Source organism: Numida meleagris, chromosome 11, assembly GCF_002078875.1.
Source record: "Numida meleagris isolate 19003 breed g44 Domestic line chromosome 11, NumMel1.0, whole genome shotgun sequence".
Taxonomy (NCBI): domain Eukaryota; kingdom Metazoa; phylum Chordata; class Aves; order Galliformes; family Numididae; genus Numida; species Numida meleagris.
The window spans coordinates 13,681,298-13,704,332 of record NC_034419.1 but is presented as its reverse complement, the minus strand read 5'-3'; the positions used below and the strand labels follow the sequence as shown (position 1 = coordinate 13,704,332).

Genomic DNA, 23,035 nt, shown 5'->3' with positions numbered 1-23,035 from the left:
TTAAAAGGATTTGCAGGTCACCTTGAAAGCATTTCCCACAGCACGTCGAGTCTTGTTATAAGTCCTCTATCCATTAATGCTTTTATTTCGGCAGTTTTAATTGAAGTTTTAAATATTCTGAACCTTATGCAAGACACCCAAAGTGCTGCTGAATTTCAGGTCCTCTCTTGCATGATGCACATTCCCTGAAATCCTATTGACCTTCAGTGGAGATGACAGTCACTCCATACCTCCAATATCACCACGTCCTATGTGACACACCATATGGTACATCTGGTGAAATCACCATCCCTGGAGGTGTGAAAGAACCATGGAGATGTGGCACTGAGGGACGTGGTCAGTGGGCATGGTGGGGCTGGGTTGGGGTTGGGCTTTGTGATCTTGGAGGTCTTTTCCAACATGAATGATTGTATGATTTTGTACAGGTAGGGATGCTCTAATGTGACACAACCTAAAAGTGTTTGAAGAGTTTGCCTCTGTCCCTGGGAGTTGATAACATATCCTCGCAACACCTCATGGGCAGGAAATGGAGAGGGAAACCAAGAAGGAAAACGATGAGAAAATTCGGCAGAAAGGAGCAATGAGGAGAAGCTGGGGGGTTTAGGAGGGGCAAAAATAGCAACTGCAGCACAGACTGGGGAGGGAATGTCCATGTTTTCCCACTGACATGAAAAAAACCCTATGCAACAGGATTATTTTTCACGATCAATCACTCTGAAACTTTTTTGCGTGAGACGTCCAAAAGCCAACCACACCGCTCCCAGCCGCACTGCAGCCTGCACAGCTGGCCGGAGCTGGAACTTCAGCCTTTGCCTCTTCGCTGCACCGCGATCCCACCCCTTCTGGGTCTCCGCTTTTTACCCTCGTGCTGCGGAGCGCTACAGCCGCGCGGCTCGGGGCTGGGGGGGTGGGTAGGGGGGGTCTGTTCACTCTGAAGCGGAGCGATGGCAGCGGGGGGCGGCCGAGCCCTCCCGGGGCGGTGCCTGGCTGCCCGGGGGCGGGGAGGAAGGGGCGGGGGCCCGGCGGAGGGGCGGGGGCGGCTCGGGGCGGCCGCTGCCGCGCACTCGGGCTCGGGCTCGGCTCGGCGGGGCCATGTTCGGCCGCGGTTCCCGTAAGCGGCTCTCGGGCCGCTCGGTGAGTGCTGGGGGCGGGGGTGGGTCTCCCTTCAGCCTTCCGCGGCTCCCACCTGTGGCTCCGTCCCGCTGCACGCGTGTGTCCCCGCCGTCCCCAAGTGTCTCTTTTCTGGGTGTCCCTCACCTCCCCGTGTCCCTGTCCCTCCTATTTCCCCCCCTATCCCCGGGTGACCTCTGCTTTTCTTGCAGCTGACGGCGTCGGGGGAGCCGGAGCGGGGCCAGCCCTGCACCACCTGCGGGGACCAATGTCCCGGCTTCGCCCTGCACAAGTGGAGGTAAGGCCCGGCGACACGCGTGTCCCCGCCACTCGGGGGCAGCGAGACCGTGTCCCACGGGTTGGGTTCCCTCCGGCGCTCCCGCGTGGAGTTTTGGGGCTCCACAGAGCATTTTCAGGAGTGCAAACGTGGCTTTTAGGGGAGAGCTTGCATTGGTCTCGATTCCCCTGCCTCAACAGGTGGGTCTCCATCTCCAGTGGGAGCTTGCTGCTCTGCGGAGCAGCACCCGGCTGTGCTGATACCTGCTGCGGGGTGCAGCACTGGGGGAACTGGTTTCCTCCATACCATGCACTGCACTCAGGGGCTGCTGCTGCTGCTGCCCCACGGAGGCACCCAGGGCAGGGGACAGCAACAGTGAGATGGCAAGGGGTCATCGTGGGGGACCCGTGGTTGGTGATCCCAGGTGGCTGCGTGGAGCTCCTGCCTCCCCCCTGGCCCCGCAGCAGGGTTTTGCCCCCTCGGTGATGCCGAGCAGTGATACAGCTATTGAGATGGACGGGCCCTCTCCTCCAGCAGGGTGGGGACGTGTGTGTGGGAACGACCGAGTCCTCTCACCTATTTCTCCAGTGTTTCCATAAAGACAATAATACAGTGCCTATGGAGCACATTGAGCCCTGGCCTCATGCTGGGTCAGCCCCATCTTTCCTCCACACACTGTGCTATCTGGAAGTGAGCTCTGTTCACAGGTGATTTGAGGATTGGCGATGTTAAACCTTGTGGGCTGTGGGCTCCAGGGGCTGGTGCTGACTTAGAGCCCTCAGTGACCTTTTAGCCTTATTTTATAGGCTATCCCCTTTTCTCTATCACCTGCCGCACTTCTAGCACACGTCCTACTTCTCCGAGCTGCATCTCAGTAGATTAAAACATGGATCCAAAGCAAGAAGAGGGACACTGAATTGATTTATTAGTGCTGAGTTGCGTCTAAAGCTCCAGCCTTGCAGTGGGGCCCGTGGGCTGCGCTCTGCCCTGGGGATGTGGTGCTGGTGCAGCTGCAGGTGGTGGATGGGTGAAGGTGATGGATGAGCCCTGTTCCTCCACCTTACACAGGTGCCAGTCCGAGTGTCTCGTGTCTCGCCTCAGACCTTCAGAAGGTGAAGGTGTCTCCTCCTGGCTGCAGGAGCTGTGCCCTCCTGCTAATTGGGATCTGCCACGTGTGTAAGATCTGTAAGGTCACCCCTGAGTGTCCTTTTTTTCCCAGGACTTATAAAATGCTTTCAAGAGCTGCCCTAGGTTTTCTCATTGCTGAAGTTTGGGGCGGCAGGTGTTGTCACAGAGGTGCCTTGTAATGCTTCAGAGTGTCACAGAGAACTTTCACGTGTAAGATAAGAAGAAAAGGGGTGGTCAGCAGAGGGATTTTTTCTCCAGTCTGAGCAAGATGCTGTGATTTTCTGTGCCTTATGTTACACTTAGATTTGAAAAAGGGAGCAGGGAGTTGATACAATCTTACCAAAGGCCACTGAGCTTCTTGGGTGGTGTCAAACGTGCAATGGTGACGTGGTTGTGACCTCTGCAGCAGTGTGCTACCTGCTGTGCCGCATCATGCAGAGCCCTTAACAGGAGGCTTCACCCTGCCAGGAGCACCCACCCACCTGCAGCTGCCCCCTGGGGGTCCCACCGTGGATTTGGGTTAAAACAGACTGATCCTTCTCAGGAAGGAAGGGATTACCTACCTGGGGCAGCAGTGCATAGGGCTGGCTGTGTTATCCTGCAGTGGGGCAGGTGCGCTCCAGCTGCACGCCTCATGCCGGGGATGGCAAGGCAGAGCCCTCCTGCGTACGCATTCACATTTAATTGCCTCGATGCAAGAGTAATTATGCAATTAAAACAGAAAGGCAGCCTGTTTGCCGAAGCACAATAGAGAGGAAGGATGTTCGTGTTTTACTAGTGAATGCTTTGGTAATGCCCAGGATGCGTAGTAGCAGTTCGAGTTAGTTCTGTCGGCCCCAAGCACGCTCAGGAGCAGTGCCCTGTGTGCACGGGGTGATGCAGCTCCTGCTGGGGATGCTCGCAGGTGCTTTAAGACCCCAAATGGGATTGGAAGACAACAATGGTCTGTAAGGAGATCTGCAGATTAAGGATACAAACCCAGATCAATTAACCACTGGAGATTCGTAAAGCTTTTTAAGATCCTTTAACAGCGGAATTTTGCTGATGAATAGGAATTGGGCTTTTTTTCTTCAAAGATGGGAATTGGTGACGTGCTCTGGGGAGAAATAAAAGGATTTATGGGCTTGTAGGCACTGAAACCAGCACATCCCTGTTGCTGGTGTACACGTTGTCCTATACACGATCGTACAGGACTGAATTGCCTCGTTATCTGTGATTCTAGGTGTGATCTGTCCATCGGGCAGGCACATGGCTTTGTCAGGCTCCAAAGGTTTCTGCGCCCACACACTCTCTTAAAAGCCACTTTGCTCAGATGGAGAGGTGGCTTTGAGCGTTGGCTGCATTGATTGTTCCTAGGAGCGCACGCATCCTTCTGAGCCAGGGAAACCACTCGAAAGTAAATTGCATTCTGCAGGACTGCTGTATTTTCAGAATAAAACCAATCTCCGTGACGGGGGGGAAAAAAAAGAAGAAAGGGGATTCCCAAGTAATGCAAAACTATCCCTGGCTTTAGAGAACATTTCTGAATATTCTTGATCTTACCCTTAAACTCTGATCTCACATTCAGGCTGGTGGATGAATTCCCTTGATAACATTCTGCAGGCAGGGAGCTGCAGACCCTGCACCATTAGACTGGGGACTGTTGCCTGCTTTCACCCAGAGCTCCCAGACCCCATCTCTGGTTGTAAGACACAAGTTCCATCCTGAGTTCTAAATCATTTAACCCGAAGGAGGCGAAAGCAAGCCACGTCTGAACAGACTGAAGGCTGCATTCCATCATCCCTGGGTGCGAAGTCTGCAAGGATGCAGCTATCAGAGTATAACCAGAATAACCTGCAATCGCTCATGTCCTGAGCAGCAAAGCAACTCCTTCCTCTAACCCGTCACTTTGTTTTATGGCAGACTGTCAATGAGGTATGTAAGGACCTGTGTGGGCTGTGGTCTTGAGGGTGGAAATTGGGCACACACAACAAAATCCCCGTTAATGCAGGCTGATACTTGAAAGGTGGCTTTGTGTGTGGGAGAAGTGAAATCAAATTCAATAAAAATCTCCAACTCCTCGGGAGTCCGGTTGCTGTTTTCTAATCAGATCTGCATTACATTAAGCCGTGTGCCATTCAGCTTGTTAACAAGCTTTGGTTTAAATGAAGCTGTCATTGGGGTTGGGTGAGCGGATGGCCATTAGAAGGGTCTTTTGCATAATGTCCCGCAGAGAAGAGCCTGCGGAGAGGTGGGCTGGGAGGAGGGAAGCGGAGAGAAGTGCCGGCCGCTGCCTGCTGCAATTAGTGCGGGTGTGCGAACCCTGAAGGTGACAAACGGCTCCGACACCGCCCAAATTGCTGAAGGCCGAACCCAGCAGAGCTGCACCCGGAGATGCAGGGACACGAACCACCTGCACTGCAGAGCTGGGGGATGGAGGAGTGCTGCAGCTCCCGGAGGGAAGGCAGTCAGGCGCTGTGGCGGATAATTTTAACAATTGTCTTAGAACATTGGGAGAAGTCTTTGTTGCCATAGTTATTCTTCTCGCTTGCAGAAGTGGTAAATAACAGCAGTAAACATGACAGAAGTCTGCCTCGCTGATTTTTCTCTTGTCAACGTGAGACTGGTTTCCATCTTTTCTTGGCGTCTCTTTTTCTTGGGCGTGCGAAATTGTTGTCCCTTGCAACCACATGGGGCGAGGAGATCTGCTCGGCGTGTCCCTGTCACCCTGCCATGTGGGGTGACGTGTCCCAGGTCATGCCTCTGGCCCTGGGCAGCTGTTTCTGGGCCAACTGACTCAGAACTCAGCAATATGCTGGATTATTATTCAGGCGTTTCTTTGCTACCGTAACTCATTGCTTCATTGTCATCTACTACAGAAGCCTGGGGGCATCTGGCCTGGCCAGGTCTGGGAGCAGGAGAACATTGGGAAAAGAGTAGATGTGGCACTGAGGGACGTGTGTTGGTGGGCACAGTGGGCTGATGGTTGTGCTGGGTAATCTTCGCAGTCTCTTCCAACCTTAATGACTCTCTGAATCCCAGGTAATGCCGGAGTGATGGTGCATTGTAGAAGCCTACGGGCAAGGAAAGAGGGGATGTGTGGTATGGTGAACCCACCAAAAAAGTGGTAGACTAGAACTCTGGAGCTGTGTTAGGTTGCTGGATGGTGGTGGCCAGGTCGCGTTGCATTGCATGCCTCTGTTTTGTTGATGGTAGCTTGGGAGTTGCTAGTGGCAGTGTTTTTTCTGTTCTTTGCTCTGCATGTTTGTACAGTTCCTGTCCCCGGACACGATCCACCCTTGCGTGGAGAGCAGCAAACGTGGCTGTGGGGGGACAGGAGGCTGTGTGCTCGTAGCCCAAATCTGCATCCTCCTTCCCACTGGTGACTCGTACCTCATCCGGAGAAGTGATAACATTTGTAATGCAGCACGTGAACGAATAGCACCAAATCCTGAAGCATTTGTTTCTACTTCCAAAAAAAAAAAGTACAGATTATTGCTTCCATATGTTTCCAGCATTTTTAGTAGGTTATGTATCTCTCACACACACACACTCCCAGCTTTTCCCTTTCATGAATAACATGCTTTGTGCCTCTCTCTCCTTTAGGATTCAGATATTCCTCACTTCCTTGTATGTTTATTTGAAAGGCTTTGGGGATGTGAGAATAGCAATGCCTTATCTTGAGCAAGCTCACGCTCTCAGCACTTCCCTAGTGAGCAGCGTTGTGTCCTGTGGTGTTTTGTTCAGATTTCCATTTTGCAGCGGGGAGCCTACAGGAATGGGAAAGCTCTGCCAGTGGGGAGCGCTGCTCCAGAGGTGAGTCCCCATGGGGCTGCGGGTGGCTGTCCCCCAAGGACACCCAACGGAGGGATGCAGAGTAATCAAAAGCGGTTTCTGTTGGCTGATTTCCAAGCTCGTTGCTGGGGTTGGTAGGGTGAGCCTTTCTTGTTTTTTTTGTTTTGTTTTGTTTTGTCATACGCATTTTGGGCAGGGAGAAGCTGTTCCTTGCCTGGTGACTCACTCCCAAAGATGGTGTCCTTCAGCTGCTGTTGGGGCAGCTTTGGGATGGGTGGCTGCTGATTGCCTGTGCTGCACCTCCCTTGGTATAAATGACCTCAGCTGTCCTATTCACCTGCGCCTGTGAGATTAAGCACTTGTGCAAGCACTTGAAAAATCAAGGTTGAATTTTCCTCTGTGGGCTCCAGAGCAGAGGCAGAGTTCCCTGAAGGCATCTGAAGCCCATTGAGGTCCCCAAATGCAGGCTGGGGTTTTGCCTTGGGTGGGTAGTAGGCACATCCTGCCCGTGGGTCTCACTGTACATTGCCAAGGAGCAGCACGACATCAGGACATGGCTTTGGGCACATCTGGGAGTAAGGCTCCCCATGGGTTTTCCAGCTTCACCCTGGGACAATCCTTCCTTCCATAAATGCCCAGTAAACAGTTGAGTTTGGAGACTCCCAACCACATCTTTTGGCTGTCCCTTGCACGCTGTCATACCCTGCTGCTGACACAGCCCCGAAGCCAACAGAGACAGATAAGGTGTCCTGTTTGTATTGGCTGCAAGATGCCATATCCATTTTAACAGAGCACCACAACATTGCAGGCAGTGTTGTCCCTGGCAAGAAGCCGAAAATAAATTCTTTAATTTTTTTCTATGTGATGTACAAAGGAGCAGGTGAGGTACATGCCTCTATCTGCGCAAGCCCAGAGAGCCTGTCTGAAGTCCTTTACAAGCCTTTGGGGATTGGATTGCAGGAGCTCAAAGGAGCTGGGACACTTCTTGATTAAATTTCATCCGAACACAGGAGCCCCAGTCTGCAGCTGGTGTAACTGGAGTTGCTGCAGGCCGAGCTGCCCAGGAAAGCCCAAAAAGCAAAATTTCTCCTAGGAAAGTGCTGCATGGATAAGTTTGCTTCATGTTTTGAAGCAGCCTCATGTAATTCTCATTTTATGAATGGGGTGAAAAAAAGCTAATAGTGTGATGTGGGGTTTGGTCTGGTTTGGGGGGGGGGGTGTTATTCTGTTGTGATTGTAAATGGACCTGGTAAGTGAGGGGACAGAACGGGAAAACACTGAACTCTGATTTTAATTGATATTTTGCTCTTAGACTAAACAATTATTTTAAAAGTGCGAGGTTTTATTTTGTGTGATTTTTTTTATTACTGTTGGTTGTTTTTTTTCTTTTTTTGTGCTAATTTTTTGGAAAAATCCTACGGCTGCATCTCAGCACGCAACAAGTGAGATGCTCCCGTGCTCTCTGCCTGGTGTGAGCGTGAATGTGTGTGTCCTCCCCTCCCGATGTCAGCAGGACAGCACCCACCCTTTCTCAGTGCCTGGGTCCAATCCTCAGCTGCAGTGCTGAGCTGATTGTTACCACCAAGCACATCTCCATCCCAGAGTCCTTCCAGATGAAATCACCCAAGACAGAGCTCGCAAAGTGCACAGCCGGGATAGATGGGCTTGCATAAGGGATTTCCTTCAAGCAGACAGCTGTCAGCACTGGAGGCTATGGCTATAAATTTGGGTGCCAGGTTGGATTTAGATGGTGCACTGATTTAACGGCTCGCCGCAGCCGGGTGGACAAGGTGCTGTGCCCCCTACAGCCCCCAGCCCAAGTAATGGGGCATGTCAAAAACCTGGGAGGAGGTGAGGGATGAATGCCCTCTTCTGCAGTGGAGAGCTGCTCAGCTCTTTAGAGAGTTTCTGTTGGTTTTTGCTCCCTGTTTGCCTTTAAAAAGTCAATCGGCAGCCCTTTATTCTGTTCAGGCTCCCCACCCTCGGGCCCCAGTAATCCATCCTTATTACACCACTGAGTCACTCTTCAAATAATCAATTGCGTTTTCATTGTCTGCCTTGTAAGTGTATCACCCAGCTTAAGAGTGGCAGATAGCATCAGCCTGGCTCTTGGGCAGATGGTTTTGCAGTTCACCATGATGCTCATTTGGATATTTACTTTTTCTCTGATGAATAAACTCCCATGAAAGCTGGACTGGGGGCTCTTCTCCATCTTTCTTCTCTGTAGTTGCTATCTAATGTTGGAGCAATCTGTAACGTTAGCAGAATTGTCTGATGTAAGGGAAGCTGGTTATGGGGTGAGCATGGCCAGTGTTGCCACGAGCCTTTACCTCAGGGGCCCCAACAGCCAGAGCCGTCCTCAGATTTAACAAAATACATCCATGAGAAATTCAGGGTGCTCTCTGCCATTGGAGAGGCCATTTCTCCCCCCTTGTGTGGCTCTCCGCAGGGCCCTGATGCTGGAGCTCAGCACTCTGAGTGCTAAGGATCGCAATTACTGTTCTCACCACCAAGGGAGGCACTTTGTGCTCTGCCGTCACAGCAAATATTTCATCCCCTATCCATTGCCCTCTTGCAGATGCTGCTGCCGTGGCGATAAAAGACATAATGGCTGCTCTCACTGATAAGGGGAGTATATAAATGTAATTACTGAAATCCTTACGTGAGTGGAGGAGTCCCTGCGAGGGGTTCTTGTGCTTGTGAGCCCTTGGCCATTCTGGGGAAGCTGCCTGCAGCTCCTGGCAGCCGGGTTGGAGCTGCTTGGCTGCAGCTGGGAGCAATTAGGAAGTACTGTCTTTTTCCCCTCCCTTCCTCCCCACTTTCTTTCCTCCTCCTCTTCTTGAAATGAACCCATTGGCCCTGGGGATCCAGGAAGGAAAGCCCCACAACCGACAGTGCGTGCATCTCTTCAGTCTGACCCTCACAAGGAGCACTCTATAGCCAAAGAGAGATATTATTTAGAGCAAGCCAACAAAAAAATATTTCCATGGCAGCAGTAACCATAGGAAACCTCCTCAGTGTGTGCTGGGTGCGTCCTGTTTCCCTGCCTTCAGCTGTTTGCTTTGCGGCATGCCCGGAGTGCTACCAGCAATGATCTGCCACCCTGCTGTCCCCTGCTGCGGCCATAGGGACGCATTGCTGTGCTGGTGTTCTGTGCTCTGTCTGCCTGCTAAAAAGATGTTTTCAGAGGGTTCCTTAGACGCCAAGAAGTCTCAAAGCCACCTTTTACCTTCTGTCATCTCACAAATGCGTGTTTGATCCTTAAATACCCAAGGCATGACAGTGAATAGGCTTCCAGGATCCAATTCTTCCTTTTCATAGTGTCTTAGAAAGATGCTTTTATGCTCCCTCTGGCTCAGCCAGTGATGGTTGGCCTACAACCAAGATGGGGAAACTAGGACAAGAATCACTTAGACAAGCAAGCTGAAAAGCTGTTAAAGATACCAGCATTTTGTTGGGGGAAAATATTGATGGATGGTTTAATTTAAAAGAAAAAATAATGAGTATTTTTCATGGAATCATAGAATTGTTTGAGTTGGAAGGGACTGTTAAAGGCCATCTGGTCCAAGTCCCCTGCAATGAACAGGGACACCTAGAGCTTGATCAGGTTGCCCCTTTTGATCAGCTTAATCTGAGAACATTTACAGGAAGGCATAAGAGAAAGCCAGTTTTTGGAGTGCTGCCACCTCTAGGAAATGCCGGCTGGAAAGTGACCACCTGTGCTGGGAATGGAGTCCTCCCAGCAGGAGCATAGGCAGGCAGCTGGGATTTCTGGATGCTGTGCAGCTTTAAGCACCATTCCTCCAAAGGCCACAGCCCTGGAGGAGGCAGGCTGTTGCTCGAGGCTGCCCAATGTGTAAGGAACCGGCAGGCAGAGGAGGACAGGGCTGATCAGCTTTCCCAGCTCACATGCCAAACAAATGGTAACATTCATCACCAAGCCCTGTCTGTGCCTTATTAAATCTGTTTTTGGATTTAATAAGGCCATGTGCTGGTCCCTTTAAATGTCAGGTTGGAGAGGAGCTGGGACGTGAGAAGACAATAAAAGTTAATATTCTGAAATCGAGTGTGTGCAGTGTAGCTCAGATTTTTAATATCAAGTGCATAATTTATTACAGGATGTAGAGGTTTCCAATACATACATTTGAATATGTTTTAATATTATCTTTCCTTCCAGTAGCAGGAACAATGGTGTTTAACAAAAGAAAAATGATTTCATGTTTCTGTTTGATGGTTCCAGCGTGTACCTCTAATAGGTGTGGGATTCACCGAAGCGTGAAGGCTATCTGATAAACGCCTGGGTGATAAAGCTACATTGTTTGCTCTGATTTCCTTCAGCTATTTTCAAACATATAAATAAAACATTCTTGAAGTGTACACCACGCAGTTGAGCACAGGCTATTTACTTTGTGCTGATGTACCCTATCGGGGACACCGTGAGCCCTTTGGTGCCCGAGAGCAGCAGCCTTGTGGCATTAGTACTGCATGTTGCACATCATTTTAACAAATGTTTTGTCCGAAGTGAAGTTACGCATATTTAAAATAACAGTCTCCTCTTTAAATAAGGAAGCATTTGTCTTCATGTACAGCAGAGGGCACTCGGCATCGCTGAGCTGGGAGGCTCACGGAGAAAACCACGGGGCTCGTGTTCTGTTTAGCAGAAATTAAATACTGTGTGTGTGTTTGCCTATATATGTGTGTGTGCATATAAAAAGACGTGGGGTGGTATATATATATATAAAAATAATCCTAGCACATAATATAAAACTGAATTGCTTGCGGTGTTGCTGGGGTTGGATGGGGTGCATGTTGTGTTGTTCAATGCTCAGTGTGGGAAGGAAAAAAGAAGAGGCCCTGGTTAGCAAAGGGTAGCAAGCTTGGTCTTCCTTGCAATCACAAGTTTTTCAGATTTTAGTTGTTAATTCAAGAGGAACTCAGCTGTCCTCTGTCGTTCCCAGTGAGCTACTTATCATAGAGTCATTTGACTTGGAAGGGACCCTTAAAGGCCATCTGGTCCAACTCCCTGTAGGGAGCAGTGACACCTACAGCTCCATCAGGTGCTCAGAGCCCGTTATTTGGGTTGGGTTAATCTAAATCTCTGACAGCAGTACTGCAAGAGGTGGATGTGTCAACACCCCTGTGTGAAATACGGGTCAGCAAGTAGTGTGAGAAGGCACGTGGTTGGAGATAACCAATGTAAGCAAAGCGCACAGCTAGGTGGATTTTGCCATTGGGTGTCTGTGGAGTGCGGAGATCAGACAAATGTTGGAATGTTGGAGGAGCCTAATTGTAACAGGTACTAATTAAGGTTTGGATGTTAGGGAGTAACCCAAGTTTAGCGGTAGGGGTTTTGTAAGCGGACCCTATTGATGTGAGGGCAGCAGACCGTGCTGCAGGGCTGCAAGCAGTCTGTATGTGGTTGTTGCAAGCAGCATTTGTCCTCATCTGAGTGTGTTGTAAGACCTTGGTGCAGCTCGGGTGTGATGCACGTGAGGGTGCAGCTGCTGGCATGCTGCAGAGCCCCTTCCCACTTGGGTAAAAGTGCAAGTACATTGATGAATACTGATAATTATCTATGGGCAGTGTTCCTGGAGACCTTGCTGAGCTGTGGGATGGGATCAGACTTGTTAGACCAATTCCTGTTTTACACATTTTGGAACTATGTGATCAGCTGGGCACCATCCTACCATATAGATGTCCCTAAGCTAACTGGGAGGCACTGGGATTTAACCCCCACTGCTTCAGGACAGGGACAAAGAGCAGCAGAACAATACCACAGCACAGCCAGGAACCCACCATGTACACATGCTGCTTGGCTTTGCCTATCCTATAGGCTTTGCTGGTCATTATCCCACTTTGGGCGGGCAGCTTACTGGGAAATGAGGGTTACAACATGTTTTGCAGGAGCTTTGCATCATTAACGCGGATTTGGCAGCGTGCAGTTGGAGAGAGTGCACTTGTGGGCAGCCAGCGTTGTAGGAGCGACCTTCGAGCCTCAGGACTCACCTTAGCCAATGTCAATAAGTTATGAATGAAATGAAATGAAACTACTTAAATACACCGTTAAAATATGTTGTTATGTTAGCGTGTGGACCTTCGTGCAAGATTACTCTTTAACTGTAGCCAGTAAAGGACCCCCATGGAAGAGCCACAGGAGGCTGCTAAAAACCATCCCCGGCCCTAACTGCTCTTTGGCTACCGAGTGGATTTTGCACCGAGGTGAAAGCACCGTGGTTTGAAGCATTTGCATCCACTTTGCAGCTTTGGGACCTTGCAGACAATAAGAAGAAATGAATTAAAAAGATTCTGTGCGTTGCTTTCAGGCGATGAAACCCAGCTACCCTGTCTGCTGGCTATTGTCCCCCCTGCCTTTACCCGTGGTGCCCAAATGCTGGTGGTGGAGATGCATTTAAGGGGGTCTTACATGTCGTTTTGCCTTCTGGACTTTTCCAGATGATGCTGGAACTTGAGTAGTTCATAAAAGGAGCAAGTAGCCAAATGGACCAATAAAGGGAGTTGGTGGAAAGGCCCCATATATTTTATGAAGAAAGAATTGTATCCTCTAACGCGAGAGTTGTGTATTGTAAAATTTTGCAGGGCTGCTAGCGCTGTTAAGTGCTGGCTTTTCCTCCAGCCGCTCTCTGAGTGCACGCAGGAACTGTCTAAACTTTCTTTTTGGCCTGATCTCCTCCAGGTTTGGGTGGGATCCTGGCCCTGGGGAAGCTGGTGGGAGACATGCCCTGAGTTTCTCAGGGACCTGGCATGTGGTCTTCAGCGTGAGGCTGGCGATGACAGACTTTGAATGAAAAGTATTCGCTCTTTTACAGGCGTTTTAGGCAAGGTAAAATACAGCTTTACATCTTCTTAATGCTTTTTGATGGCAAGAACTGCAGCTAAAAGGCCAAAATCTGTCTCGATGGTGGTTCTCACTGGGAAATGCCTTTATGCAAGCCAGGAAAAGTTAAGCTATTTTGATTTAAGCAGTGGATGGGTTTGCAGCATGGCGATGGTGCATGTGCTCACTGCATTTCTAACCATAGCAACCCAACGAGTGAAATTTCAGACCAGCCCTGAGGGTGAGAAGAAGGCTTATCAATGATTCAAATCCCCCCAAAGCTGTTTGGGGTCTTCAAGCAGGCTGTGATCTCTCGAGGTGAGCTGCCTGCTTGGGTGGATTTCGTGCACCATCCACAGCTGCAGAGATCATTCTCTTTTTGCTGCCCTCAAGCACATAGGGTAGGGAAATGGTGACCTAGGTGCAGCATCACTGGAGGCTGAGCCCCTTTGTGCCCTTTAAGGGACGCACGGATTTGGGGAATAGCATAACAAATGGGAATCTTGCTCCAGATTCAGTGTTTTTTTGCTTTTATGCAGAGTTGTCTGTAGCTTCAACCTTGGTGCTGGCTGACCTGTGAGATTTTAACTGAGGCTTTTTAGTATTCCCCTTGTGCAGTGTGGATTTGTTCCGATGGGCTGCAGAGATGTGCTGCTGCTCAAGCTAAGCTTGAATTTCTTCACTGATAAAAATTTGATGTCATTCTTCTATCTTGGCCCCAAAGGGCAGGGCTGCTGAGCTCAGCTAATCGTACAAGATCCATGGGGTTCTGATCTGACTGTTCCTGAGAGTGCTTTCTGCTCTACCCAGATTTCAAAATAGGGCAAAATCCCGATTTCCAAACTGCAGTTACAATTTGGCCCAAATCAACCATCTATCGCCTCTCCTTGCTGGGGCCACTCGGCTCCTGCCTGGGCTCACAGGGATGTGATGATCACAGAATCATAGAATCATGTGAGTTGGAAGGGACCTTTAAAAGTCGTCTGGTCCAACTTCCCTGCAATGAACAGGGACATCTGCAGCTGAATGATGCTCCTATGGAGAGTGAGGCTCAGAAATAGGGCATGGGGCCTCACCAAGTGCCGTGCAGACCACCGTGCTCTTCAGTCCCAAGCCCCTGCCTATGAGCTTCCTCCAAGGTGATGCTGTTGGCTGCTGGAGCTTGGATGCCCTCATTCTCCCAGTGTCTGCCTTTTGAAGGGATCCATAGTTGGCTTTGTCAGGAGCTGTTCTAGGGTTTTTCTTACTTGTGAATGTGATCTCAGATGTCTGCGGGTCTGTGTGAGTCTTGGTATTAGAGCTGCTTTGATGTCTGCACCAATACTTCTTAAGGCAGCTCAGAACGATTTTATGCAGTAGCCCCAAGGTGCTTGCACAGAAAAAGGTGCTTTAGAAATGTAAATTCTGTTTGAGGACAGATTTTTCTCTCCTGCTCTCTCTCTCAATTCAGGACAAGGCAGTGAAAATGTAGCATTTAATTAAAGTTAGTAAAGGTTTGGAAGTGAATTGCTATAAACATAAAAGGCATAATCAAATGCCTGCCTAATCCCCACCTTTAGGGCACATTCAATGCAGAAAGAGCATAATATGTCTGAGACTTGGATTGAAAAGCGATGAGGATTTGGGAGCAGATCTTTTATAACTGGAGCTTCTAAATTCTTTCACTTCAGGCTTAGAGATTTAAATATCTACGTATTATAGGAAAACATAAAGCTTCGTTGGTGCAGTCTGACACCATCCCATCAATCATTGTGGCTGTACACCTATATAGGCCTCGCAGTGGGCAGTGTGGTGCAGTGTCCCGACTATGGGTGTGATGGGAACTGGCCCCCGGTGAATCACAGCCTCTCTCAAGGGCTGCTTCTTCTCTGAAGCTGTTTAGACAAAAGCACCTGAAGTATTTCCCTTACTGGCCTAAAGCAGGGTTGGGAAGGGATTGTGTCATTAATGCGGTTTCAACCAGAGGAGCTAGGCTTCTTGAGCTGCCTTCTGCAATCCTGAGCTTCAATTTAAAATAAATAAGTAGAATTGAAACAATCTTTTATCCTGAAACAGTCAGAGAGAAAGAACCGAATGCTGTTATCTCCCTGGGTCTCCAGAGAAATAAAAGCTCAATGCATCAGAGCTGCCCAGCTCCATTAGCATCTCCCTCACCTGCCCACGTGTCCCCTGGAGCCAGGCGTCCTGCAGAGCATTTTTTCCCCCACTGAACTGCCAAGCCTTCTCATTTCCCTAAAACAAATTTTCCTTCGAGCGCCGTTCTATCAGTGCTCTGGCATGGGACACAATGGGATATTGAAGCCAAACAAGAAAAGAAGAGAAACGTGGAACCCGCATGCAAAGGTTTCTACCCTACAATCTGGGTTGGCAACCATGGCCACCACCCAAATCTGTGATGTGGTGCAGGAGTGCACACTAAAATGGCTGACAGCAGGCTGCTGTTGCTCTGTGCAAGTGGGATGGCAGAGAGGTGGTGTTTGTAGCTACTGGAAGTTTAATGAAAAGGATCATCTATACATTGGTTTGAATCAAAAGGACCACGCAGTGGTATTTTTGGGGACAGGGCTATTGGGAGCAAGGCTGGGGAGTGGAAAGAACCATGTTTAAGGCCAGGATTTGTGTTGTGATCGAGCACTCCATGGTTTTGTTTTGCAATTAGTGGTAGTTGGCTTTGTTTAGTTTTGGATAGGAACCAGGCTGTGTTCTGTGGTCTAGCTGCGATTTCTGTTGCTGATTTTTAAGGTGTGAAAATCAGGAATATTTCTCTTGGTCTAGAAGGAGCAGTGAGGTTTCATTTAGACCCCAAGCCAACCCGTGTCTGCAGGAAGCATTTCCTATCCCATAGGGCCGTGGGGAGCAGACTGGCAACCTGGGATTGTCCAGCTGACAGCATCAGGAGTGGGAGACATGATCCAACAGAGGGTGAAGTGATCCCATGAGTGGCAAGGGGCAGAAGGGCAGGGCCCTGCGTACCTGGTGGCCAAGATGAGAGGTTCCCGGCTCAGGGTAACATTCGTCCCATGCCTTGTAGCGCGGGGCCCCATGGAAACGGGAAGGGCTTTCTTTTTCTGTTGAATCGGGCTCTAAGCCAGGTGAAAGAAAACATTTTCCCAACACCAAATGGAAAAATGCAAGGCAGACGTCTTAAATGAACTGTTAAAGGAATAGAGCTGTGAAAAGAGTACGTTTTCTGTGTGCCGGGGTTATGCATTTAGCAGATTTTTGACTATTGGAGACCTCTGCAGTTTGTAGACAGATAGATTTGTTGCAGCAACTCAAGTTGTAGTGAAAACTGAAGACAAACACTGGGATCTCATCACTGTTCCAGGGTTCACTTTTGCTTGCTTGGACAGTACCATTCTGTCCTCCCAAAAATCTTGGGGCATTTTTCCTTACCCCTCCAGCCCTCTCCGCTCTGTCCCTGCAGATCAGTGGCAGCTCTTCTCGTGCTTTAAAATAACTCAGGCTAAAAAGTGTGATTTGTGTTTCAGCGATTTTGATTACACCCACGTACTATATTTATTGCCGTTTAAATCGTCTGTGTTAGCTCGAGATGTGTTTCTTTTGAGCAAGGAAAAAAAAGACTTGACTGTTGCTAACTGTTGCTAAGGAAAAGAAGATATTTATTCATCAGGGCACTTCTTTCACATTGTAAGGCTGGTAGCTATGGAGGAGGAACATAAGGAAAAGACACGGTTATATATTTCAGCCTTTCTGTTATTGCTGTTGGACTCCGGCCATATCTACTGATGGGCAGCAGATGTCATTCCCCTCTAGGATCATGCATCTTGGTGTGGTGAGAGTTATGGGTGCCTGATGTGAAAACCCATGGAGCATCCCTGGGCTCTGCTGGGTCCCCGGTGTATGAGGCTCCAGTGGTCTGTAGACATTCCCCAGCTCCATAGGGACTCCCTTCTCCTTAGCTCCAGCCTATCCTATTCAAAAATCTCCACCAAACCAAAGTGCCAAAAATGATGCACATGGCCGTGTTCCTTCCCCAGGCTCCTGCTTCTGGTAACGTGCGGCAATCCCATTAGCTGCTTGTCGCAGAGTTAAGAGGTTTTCCTTTTAGCTGTCATAGCAACAAGAAAATATTGTTTTGACAGAAATCGAATTAAAAATTAAATTTGTCTCTTTCCTAGTAAGTGAATTGCTCACTTGTGAAAAATATAAATCACTTTGATCGGGATGGATATCGTTGTAAGTACCTCTGCGTGCTTCCAAAGTGAATTTTGCAAATGCCTCATGCCACGTTCTGTCCCTGCTGAGTTTGTTTAGAGTGTCCCGTGAATCTGAGCTTTATTTAATGTCAGGCTTGGGCTGAAAAGCTTCCTTGGCAAAACTTCCTTGGAGCTTGCAACCTGCTAGAGCTTGGGGTGAAGAAACAGGTCTGTCGAGTTCCTGGGAGCAAAGGGAATAACTCCTCCAATGTAGCGTTTCTGTTCTCTCTACTGAAGCTCTGGTGTCAAAGCCCAGACAGCAATTCCATGGCTGTGGTTCCTGGAGCATGATGCTGTCTGTGAGCTGGGAGTAGGGAGAGGCGGTGAGTCAGGGAGCGGTGCGGCTGGCGGGGAGCGGGGAGCAGTGCCGATGGTTTTGTGTTGCTTTTCCCCAACCAGAACATGGGCAGCCCAGGGACTTTCCAAGCCAGGTACAATTCAGAGCTTAACCCCAGGTGCTTTTCTGTCCCATGAGCTGCCCGTTCTCTCTGGGAATCCGTGCTCGCTCTTGGCACTCAGAGCTCCATTTGGTACCCCTGTGCTGGCACCACCTCATTCTGTTGTTCTTTGGAGCTGGATGGCTTCCTACAGCAAGTCCTCAGGCTGCATGGGGGGAGAACTGAGGAACAAGGGAGAGAGACCTATTCAACTGGGGCTCCCACATACAAGCACTGCTCCTAAAGTAATGCCTCCTATTTTATTACATCGGCCCAGTGTCAGAGGTGGATGTTGGTGATATGACAGTAGAGGTTGAACCTTCCTATGATATCCTGTTACACTTTGTTGCCATGCAACAGATGGCTGCAGAGAGGCAGTCTGACTAAATGGTGTCTAAAGTGGAAGTCCACATGAAGAAGCAAAAGTGTGGAACTGAATTCTTCTATGCGGAAAAAAATGGCACCCACTGACATTCGTCAACGCTTGCTGAATGTTATGAAGATCAAACAGTGGATGGTAGCACAGTGAAAGCTGGACTGTGTGGGCAGTATTTTCCTATCAACAGCACCATCATAGCAGCTATGAAACAGTGGGTCACCTCAGCTGGTGCAGATTTTTATGAGCATGGCATGGAGGCTCTTGTTCATTGCTGGTGAAAATGTATGGATAATGGTGGTGACGTTAAAAATCAGTGTATCATAGCTGAGAATTTGCTCTATCAAGTGGTGTTATTGTGTTCTTTGTATCTGTTGTAGCTTCCATGGAAGTAAATGGGAGGCATTACTTTTGGAGTAACACGGGATGCACGATGTCAGGAGGGGCCATCCATCCCAGTGCATGTCTAGGATGCTATCTGTACGAGCTTCGGTATGGGGTTCCCAGAGGTAGGAAGGGGGGGAGAAACCACTTGGAACATCACCAGGTCCAGCCTCTCAGAGATCTGTGGGCTTTTGGCCATCTCAGCCATCCAGGTGCCCAGCTTTTGGTAGAAAGTGAGCTGCTCATTTGAAATGTCATCATTGAACTTATAACAGAAAATTTGCTTTCTCCTCATGGAAATCCACAAACAAAGCCTTTTCCAGCCAGCTCCGTTCTTAAGCATTCAGTATTGATTTATGAAATAAAATCAGGCTCAGTCGGCGGCAGTGTTATCTGCCACACGCTGATGCAGAAAGCGATGCTGGCATTGATTTCCCTTTGCACATGAGGATGTCGATGCAGGCTGTGTCCATGATCACCCACTTTTGCTCAAACACTCCTCCTTTTCCCCAAACTGAGCTCTGCAGTGGTGCTTCTCAGCGTTTGGTGATGGTTATATTTATTTGCTTGTGTTTGTCATCAGCTTTGTGTATGTGCATAGCAATGCAGTCGTGCTGTTGAGAATTATTACATTGCTGTTTTTTCCTTGCATATTTGAAAAAGCAACACAAAATTACCCATATAAACGGCAGCATCTGTGACGGCAGCCTGGCCCAGGCAAATTACTACTTCAGAAAGTCGGCGCGGATCTCATGTGATTCACTTCCCTGCTTGCCAGAGCCACATCGTGCCCAGCGCTTTATTCCAGCCGCGATAGGTGTGTCTTTTTCTTTTCCACCCACATCAAATTCTTAAAATAAGAGTGCTATAAAAGGAAAAAAATAACTGGAGTTTATTTTCCTCTGGAGCACACAGGGCTCTGGAAGTTGTTATTATAGGTGAAGTCATCGCAGAGGAGCTTGTGGAACCCTTGGGGAAGGGTGGGAGCAATGCTGCTCTTCCAGAAAGAGCAGCGCTGGTGATGTCCTTGGGCAAGGGGACGAAGGATGGAGAAATCACTGTCAACTTCTCACTGTGATTTTGGCCAAAGATTGATATTTCAGTGTGCATCCCCCACCAGCACGGTGCTGTTGGGAGCAGAGCAGATCCTCCCTGCAGTGCCGTCCCTCCACTGGCTGCACTGCCCAGGCCATGCGGACAGCTGGATTGTAGCTATTGTTTCTTTATTTCACATAAAAAGGAGTTATATCCTTGTTGCCAGGGAAACCAGCAGCCCTAATTATAAGGAGTTTGATTCACTGGATGTAGAAAGCTACAGTTCTTCCTTTTATTTCTTATTAAAAAAAAAAAAAAAAAACAGACATGAGATGATGACCCAATGACTGGTGTGAGGCTCATCTCAAGTGTTTTCCAGGAATACACAGAATAATACCACTTGACCTCTCTGGCAGTGAGCTGGGCTGGGATCAGCAGTCCCATCCTTGGCTGCCCATTACTTGTGCTCAGCCACAGCTGCCTTCAGGCAACCAGCTCAAAACGAATCACAGTCATCATGCTCTGCTTGATTTGCTTGGTTTTGCCATTGTCACTTGCAGTCAAAGGGCATAGGTGGAAATAATCTGCCTGGCTTAGGTACTGCTCAGGGATCTAGGAAAGGAGCTCAGCACCTCTGGGTGCAAGAAGGGCTGTCCATGAATAGCCTCATTGAGCAACTGCTGGGCTTGGAGCTAAGCAGCGGGTTAAATGCTTTGCCAGATCTGCAGGAATTTGCTAGTTTTGCAGACAGCACTAAAGTAGGATTTACATCAAAACAGGATACGAGTGGAGATGTAAATAATGCATAAAGAATGCCATGTGTGTGCAAAGTGGCCTTTTTAAGTGGCCTCTGAGTTCATCCCCCTATTGGTCTGCCCTTCTGTTCTTTTGAGGGAAATCAGCTGAAAACTACAAAATTAGGGAGTGTTTTCTGTCTTGGCTTTCTGGCTTGTTGTTCTTCCAGCAAGCAGTGAGCAGAGGTGAACGTCCCATGCGGGTCAGAGTGTGGGTTGTATTTGGGTCAGGAGGGTTACCGGGGGGGCAGAGATTTGCACATGGATTTCATTATTTTATTCCATTTTTAGAATGTGCTTACTGCGAGTTAAAACTCAAATTCGTCTTGTAACACAGATACTTAAATCCTGGCCTGGAACCTTAGCTGAGAGGGGAGTGTTTAATACTTACTAAATCCCTATTTCAAATAAACATGTGAGAGAGTGGCTTTCTGCTTTATTGGTGAAGAAACAAAGCTGATATTTTAGAATATACCCAATTAAATTCTGCAGAGCGGGCTTTCATAAGGGGATAAAGGACCAAGCCTGAAAAGCGGGGACTGTTCAGTGGGTGTTCTCATGTACCTCCATGCAGGCCGCTGTAAGGGGGCTGCAGGCCGCCATGAGGCCTCCCCTCGGCCTGCTCTCCTCTGGGCCGAACAACCCAAGGGACCTCAGCTGCTCCTCAGCACCTTGCCCTCCAGACCCTTCCCCATCTTTGTAGCCCTCCTTTGGGCTCTCCGATGGTTTTATGTGAGGCTGGTTCTGCTAATGGCTTCCTATTAATGGTGTGCTGATACCCATGGTTAAGTGGCAAATCCTAAAGTTGCACACGTGGGTGGCTTATCACAGGCAGCAGAGCCTCCTCCTGTGCTCAGCAGTAGGCATGTGGTTTAAGTGCCGTGTTGAACCGTAGCAAAAGCTCCTCACCCCAAGCAAGACTTGAACTGGGCTTTTTCAGGACTGAAAGAATTTTTCTGGCTTTTAAATGCCTGGGGCTTTTTACAAGACATCCATCTCTGCTTTTAAAACCCCGCCACCGTGGTGTATCAGCACCTGACAGCTGTGACCAGGTAAGAATTATGATGTCTTGAACAGAATTTGTGAAACTACAAATTGCCTTTTGCCCACTGAAAACTAGAACAGTGCTAGTGGTTTTGGGTTAATACAAAGGAACCACAGTACTTTTTTCATTTAGCAATCACCATGTGACTGATATAATTTTTTAACATACCTGCCCTCCCAGAGTTTGGAATGTATAAATATATATAAGGTATTAAAAAAATTACAAAAACCATTAGGCAGGAATAGCACGTTAAAATGTATTTTACATGTTTTTCTTAGCCCCAGTTAGCCATATGTTAAAATAAACTTCAGCAATAGCAACAATTCTCATTTGAGATTATGTCTTAATAAAATAGTACGTGGGTGGTAAATACAAGCAAATACATTGCTGCACAGGAATGGGGGTTGAGCTGTTTTATACGATATTTATCTAAACCGTCCCCACTGAGCAGCCTCCTCCACCTGCATCCCCTGTGCTAGGGTTGGTCCCCTTCCCATTGGAGTTGGTGGGACATCCCTGGAGAGTCAGTGCCGCTGATCCACTTCTGCTCATTTTAATTGTCTTTTCACTTACCAAGACTTCACAGAGCTGAAGAGGAAACAATTTTTTCTGTATTTCATTTTCTTAAGCAGGAGAAATTAGCTGGGGTCAGCTGCAAGTTGGCTTTTAGTGAAGGTTTCTGGAAAGCTCATCAGCTAGAAATGTGAGCGTGGTGCTGAGCTCTGAGGAGTCATCTTCCTGCCCCATGCAGATGGTCACTCCCCGTTTAGGTTTTGAGGGCATCGTATCGTGTTGTGTAGGTCTGGTCACTTCTGCTCACATGGTGAAGGTCAGGCTGTGTTTCCATGCGTTGCCTACATGCAGTTGCACTGGTTTTAAGTGGCCTTGCATTGCTACTTGCTCTCCTCTCAGAGAAGTGAATGGAGAGCAATGTCCTGGTGATGCTCTTTGTGCCCAGAGCATAAGCCTTTCAACCCCTCCTTCCCTTGAACAAAAAAGATTTGCATTTTTATACTGTTTTTCCCCTAACTCACAGTAAATTGATTTCCATGTGACATTCTGCAGCTTTCCCCCTTAACCAATACTCTGGAACTTGCTACAGCAACAGCAATGAACAACTAAATCTGCATTGAGAGTGAGTGATTTCCTGGTGTGGCTGACACAACTCTAATGGCCAGGATGGGAAATGGCTCTGCCTCACAGTGCTGTGATCTGGATTTCAGAGGCACAGCCGAACCACTACTCCTCACTCCCTTTTCATAGCGCTTGATGTTCCCTCTGGGTGATAAAGGCAGCAAAGTGCCATGGAGGCAAATGGGCTGCAGCATGTGGATAGATCAGAGGCTGTGTCTCTGGATATCTGTTGCCCTCCTGTGTTCTGGGGCTTGGGATGGCTTAGGGTTGTGGGACCCAGGCCTTCCAGGCATGGCAGGTGTGGGAATTGGGGGTGGGTCCCATTCCTCTGCAGCAACACAGTGTCCCTCTCCCATCCTTGTTGGGTGCATGCTGGCACTAGGGCTTCCCCTCCTATCTATCTTCACAGCTGATCATTTACTTAACTTTGCATTTATTTAGAGTTGAACTCCAGCAGGCTCTTTTAATTGGTGAGACTGTGGCAGT

At 48.7% G+C, this 23,035-nt stretch overlaps 1 protein-coding gene across 2 annotated transcripts in view; it reads left to right on the top strand.

Annotated features, from left to right (window-relative positions):
• The window catches only part of PRICKLE2 (prickle planar cell polarity protein 2), an 89,706-nt gene continuing 67,698 nt past the window's right edge, over window positions 1,028-23,035 (top strand). The window contains exons 1-2 of one of the 2 annotated variants that reach the window (XM_021409165.1): window positions 1,028-1,134; window positions 1,323-1,408. In XM_021409165.1, coding sequence (XP_021264840.1) covers window positions 1,093-1,134; window positions 1,323-1,408 — 128 coding nt within the window. In that variant the 5' untranslated portion in view covers window positions 1,028-1,092. Of the gene's footprint in view, window positions 1,135-1,322; window positions 1,409-6,012; window positions 6,311-23,035 lie in introns of those variants that run through there. The other variant, XM_021409163.1, reaches the window with a different exon arrangement.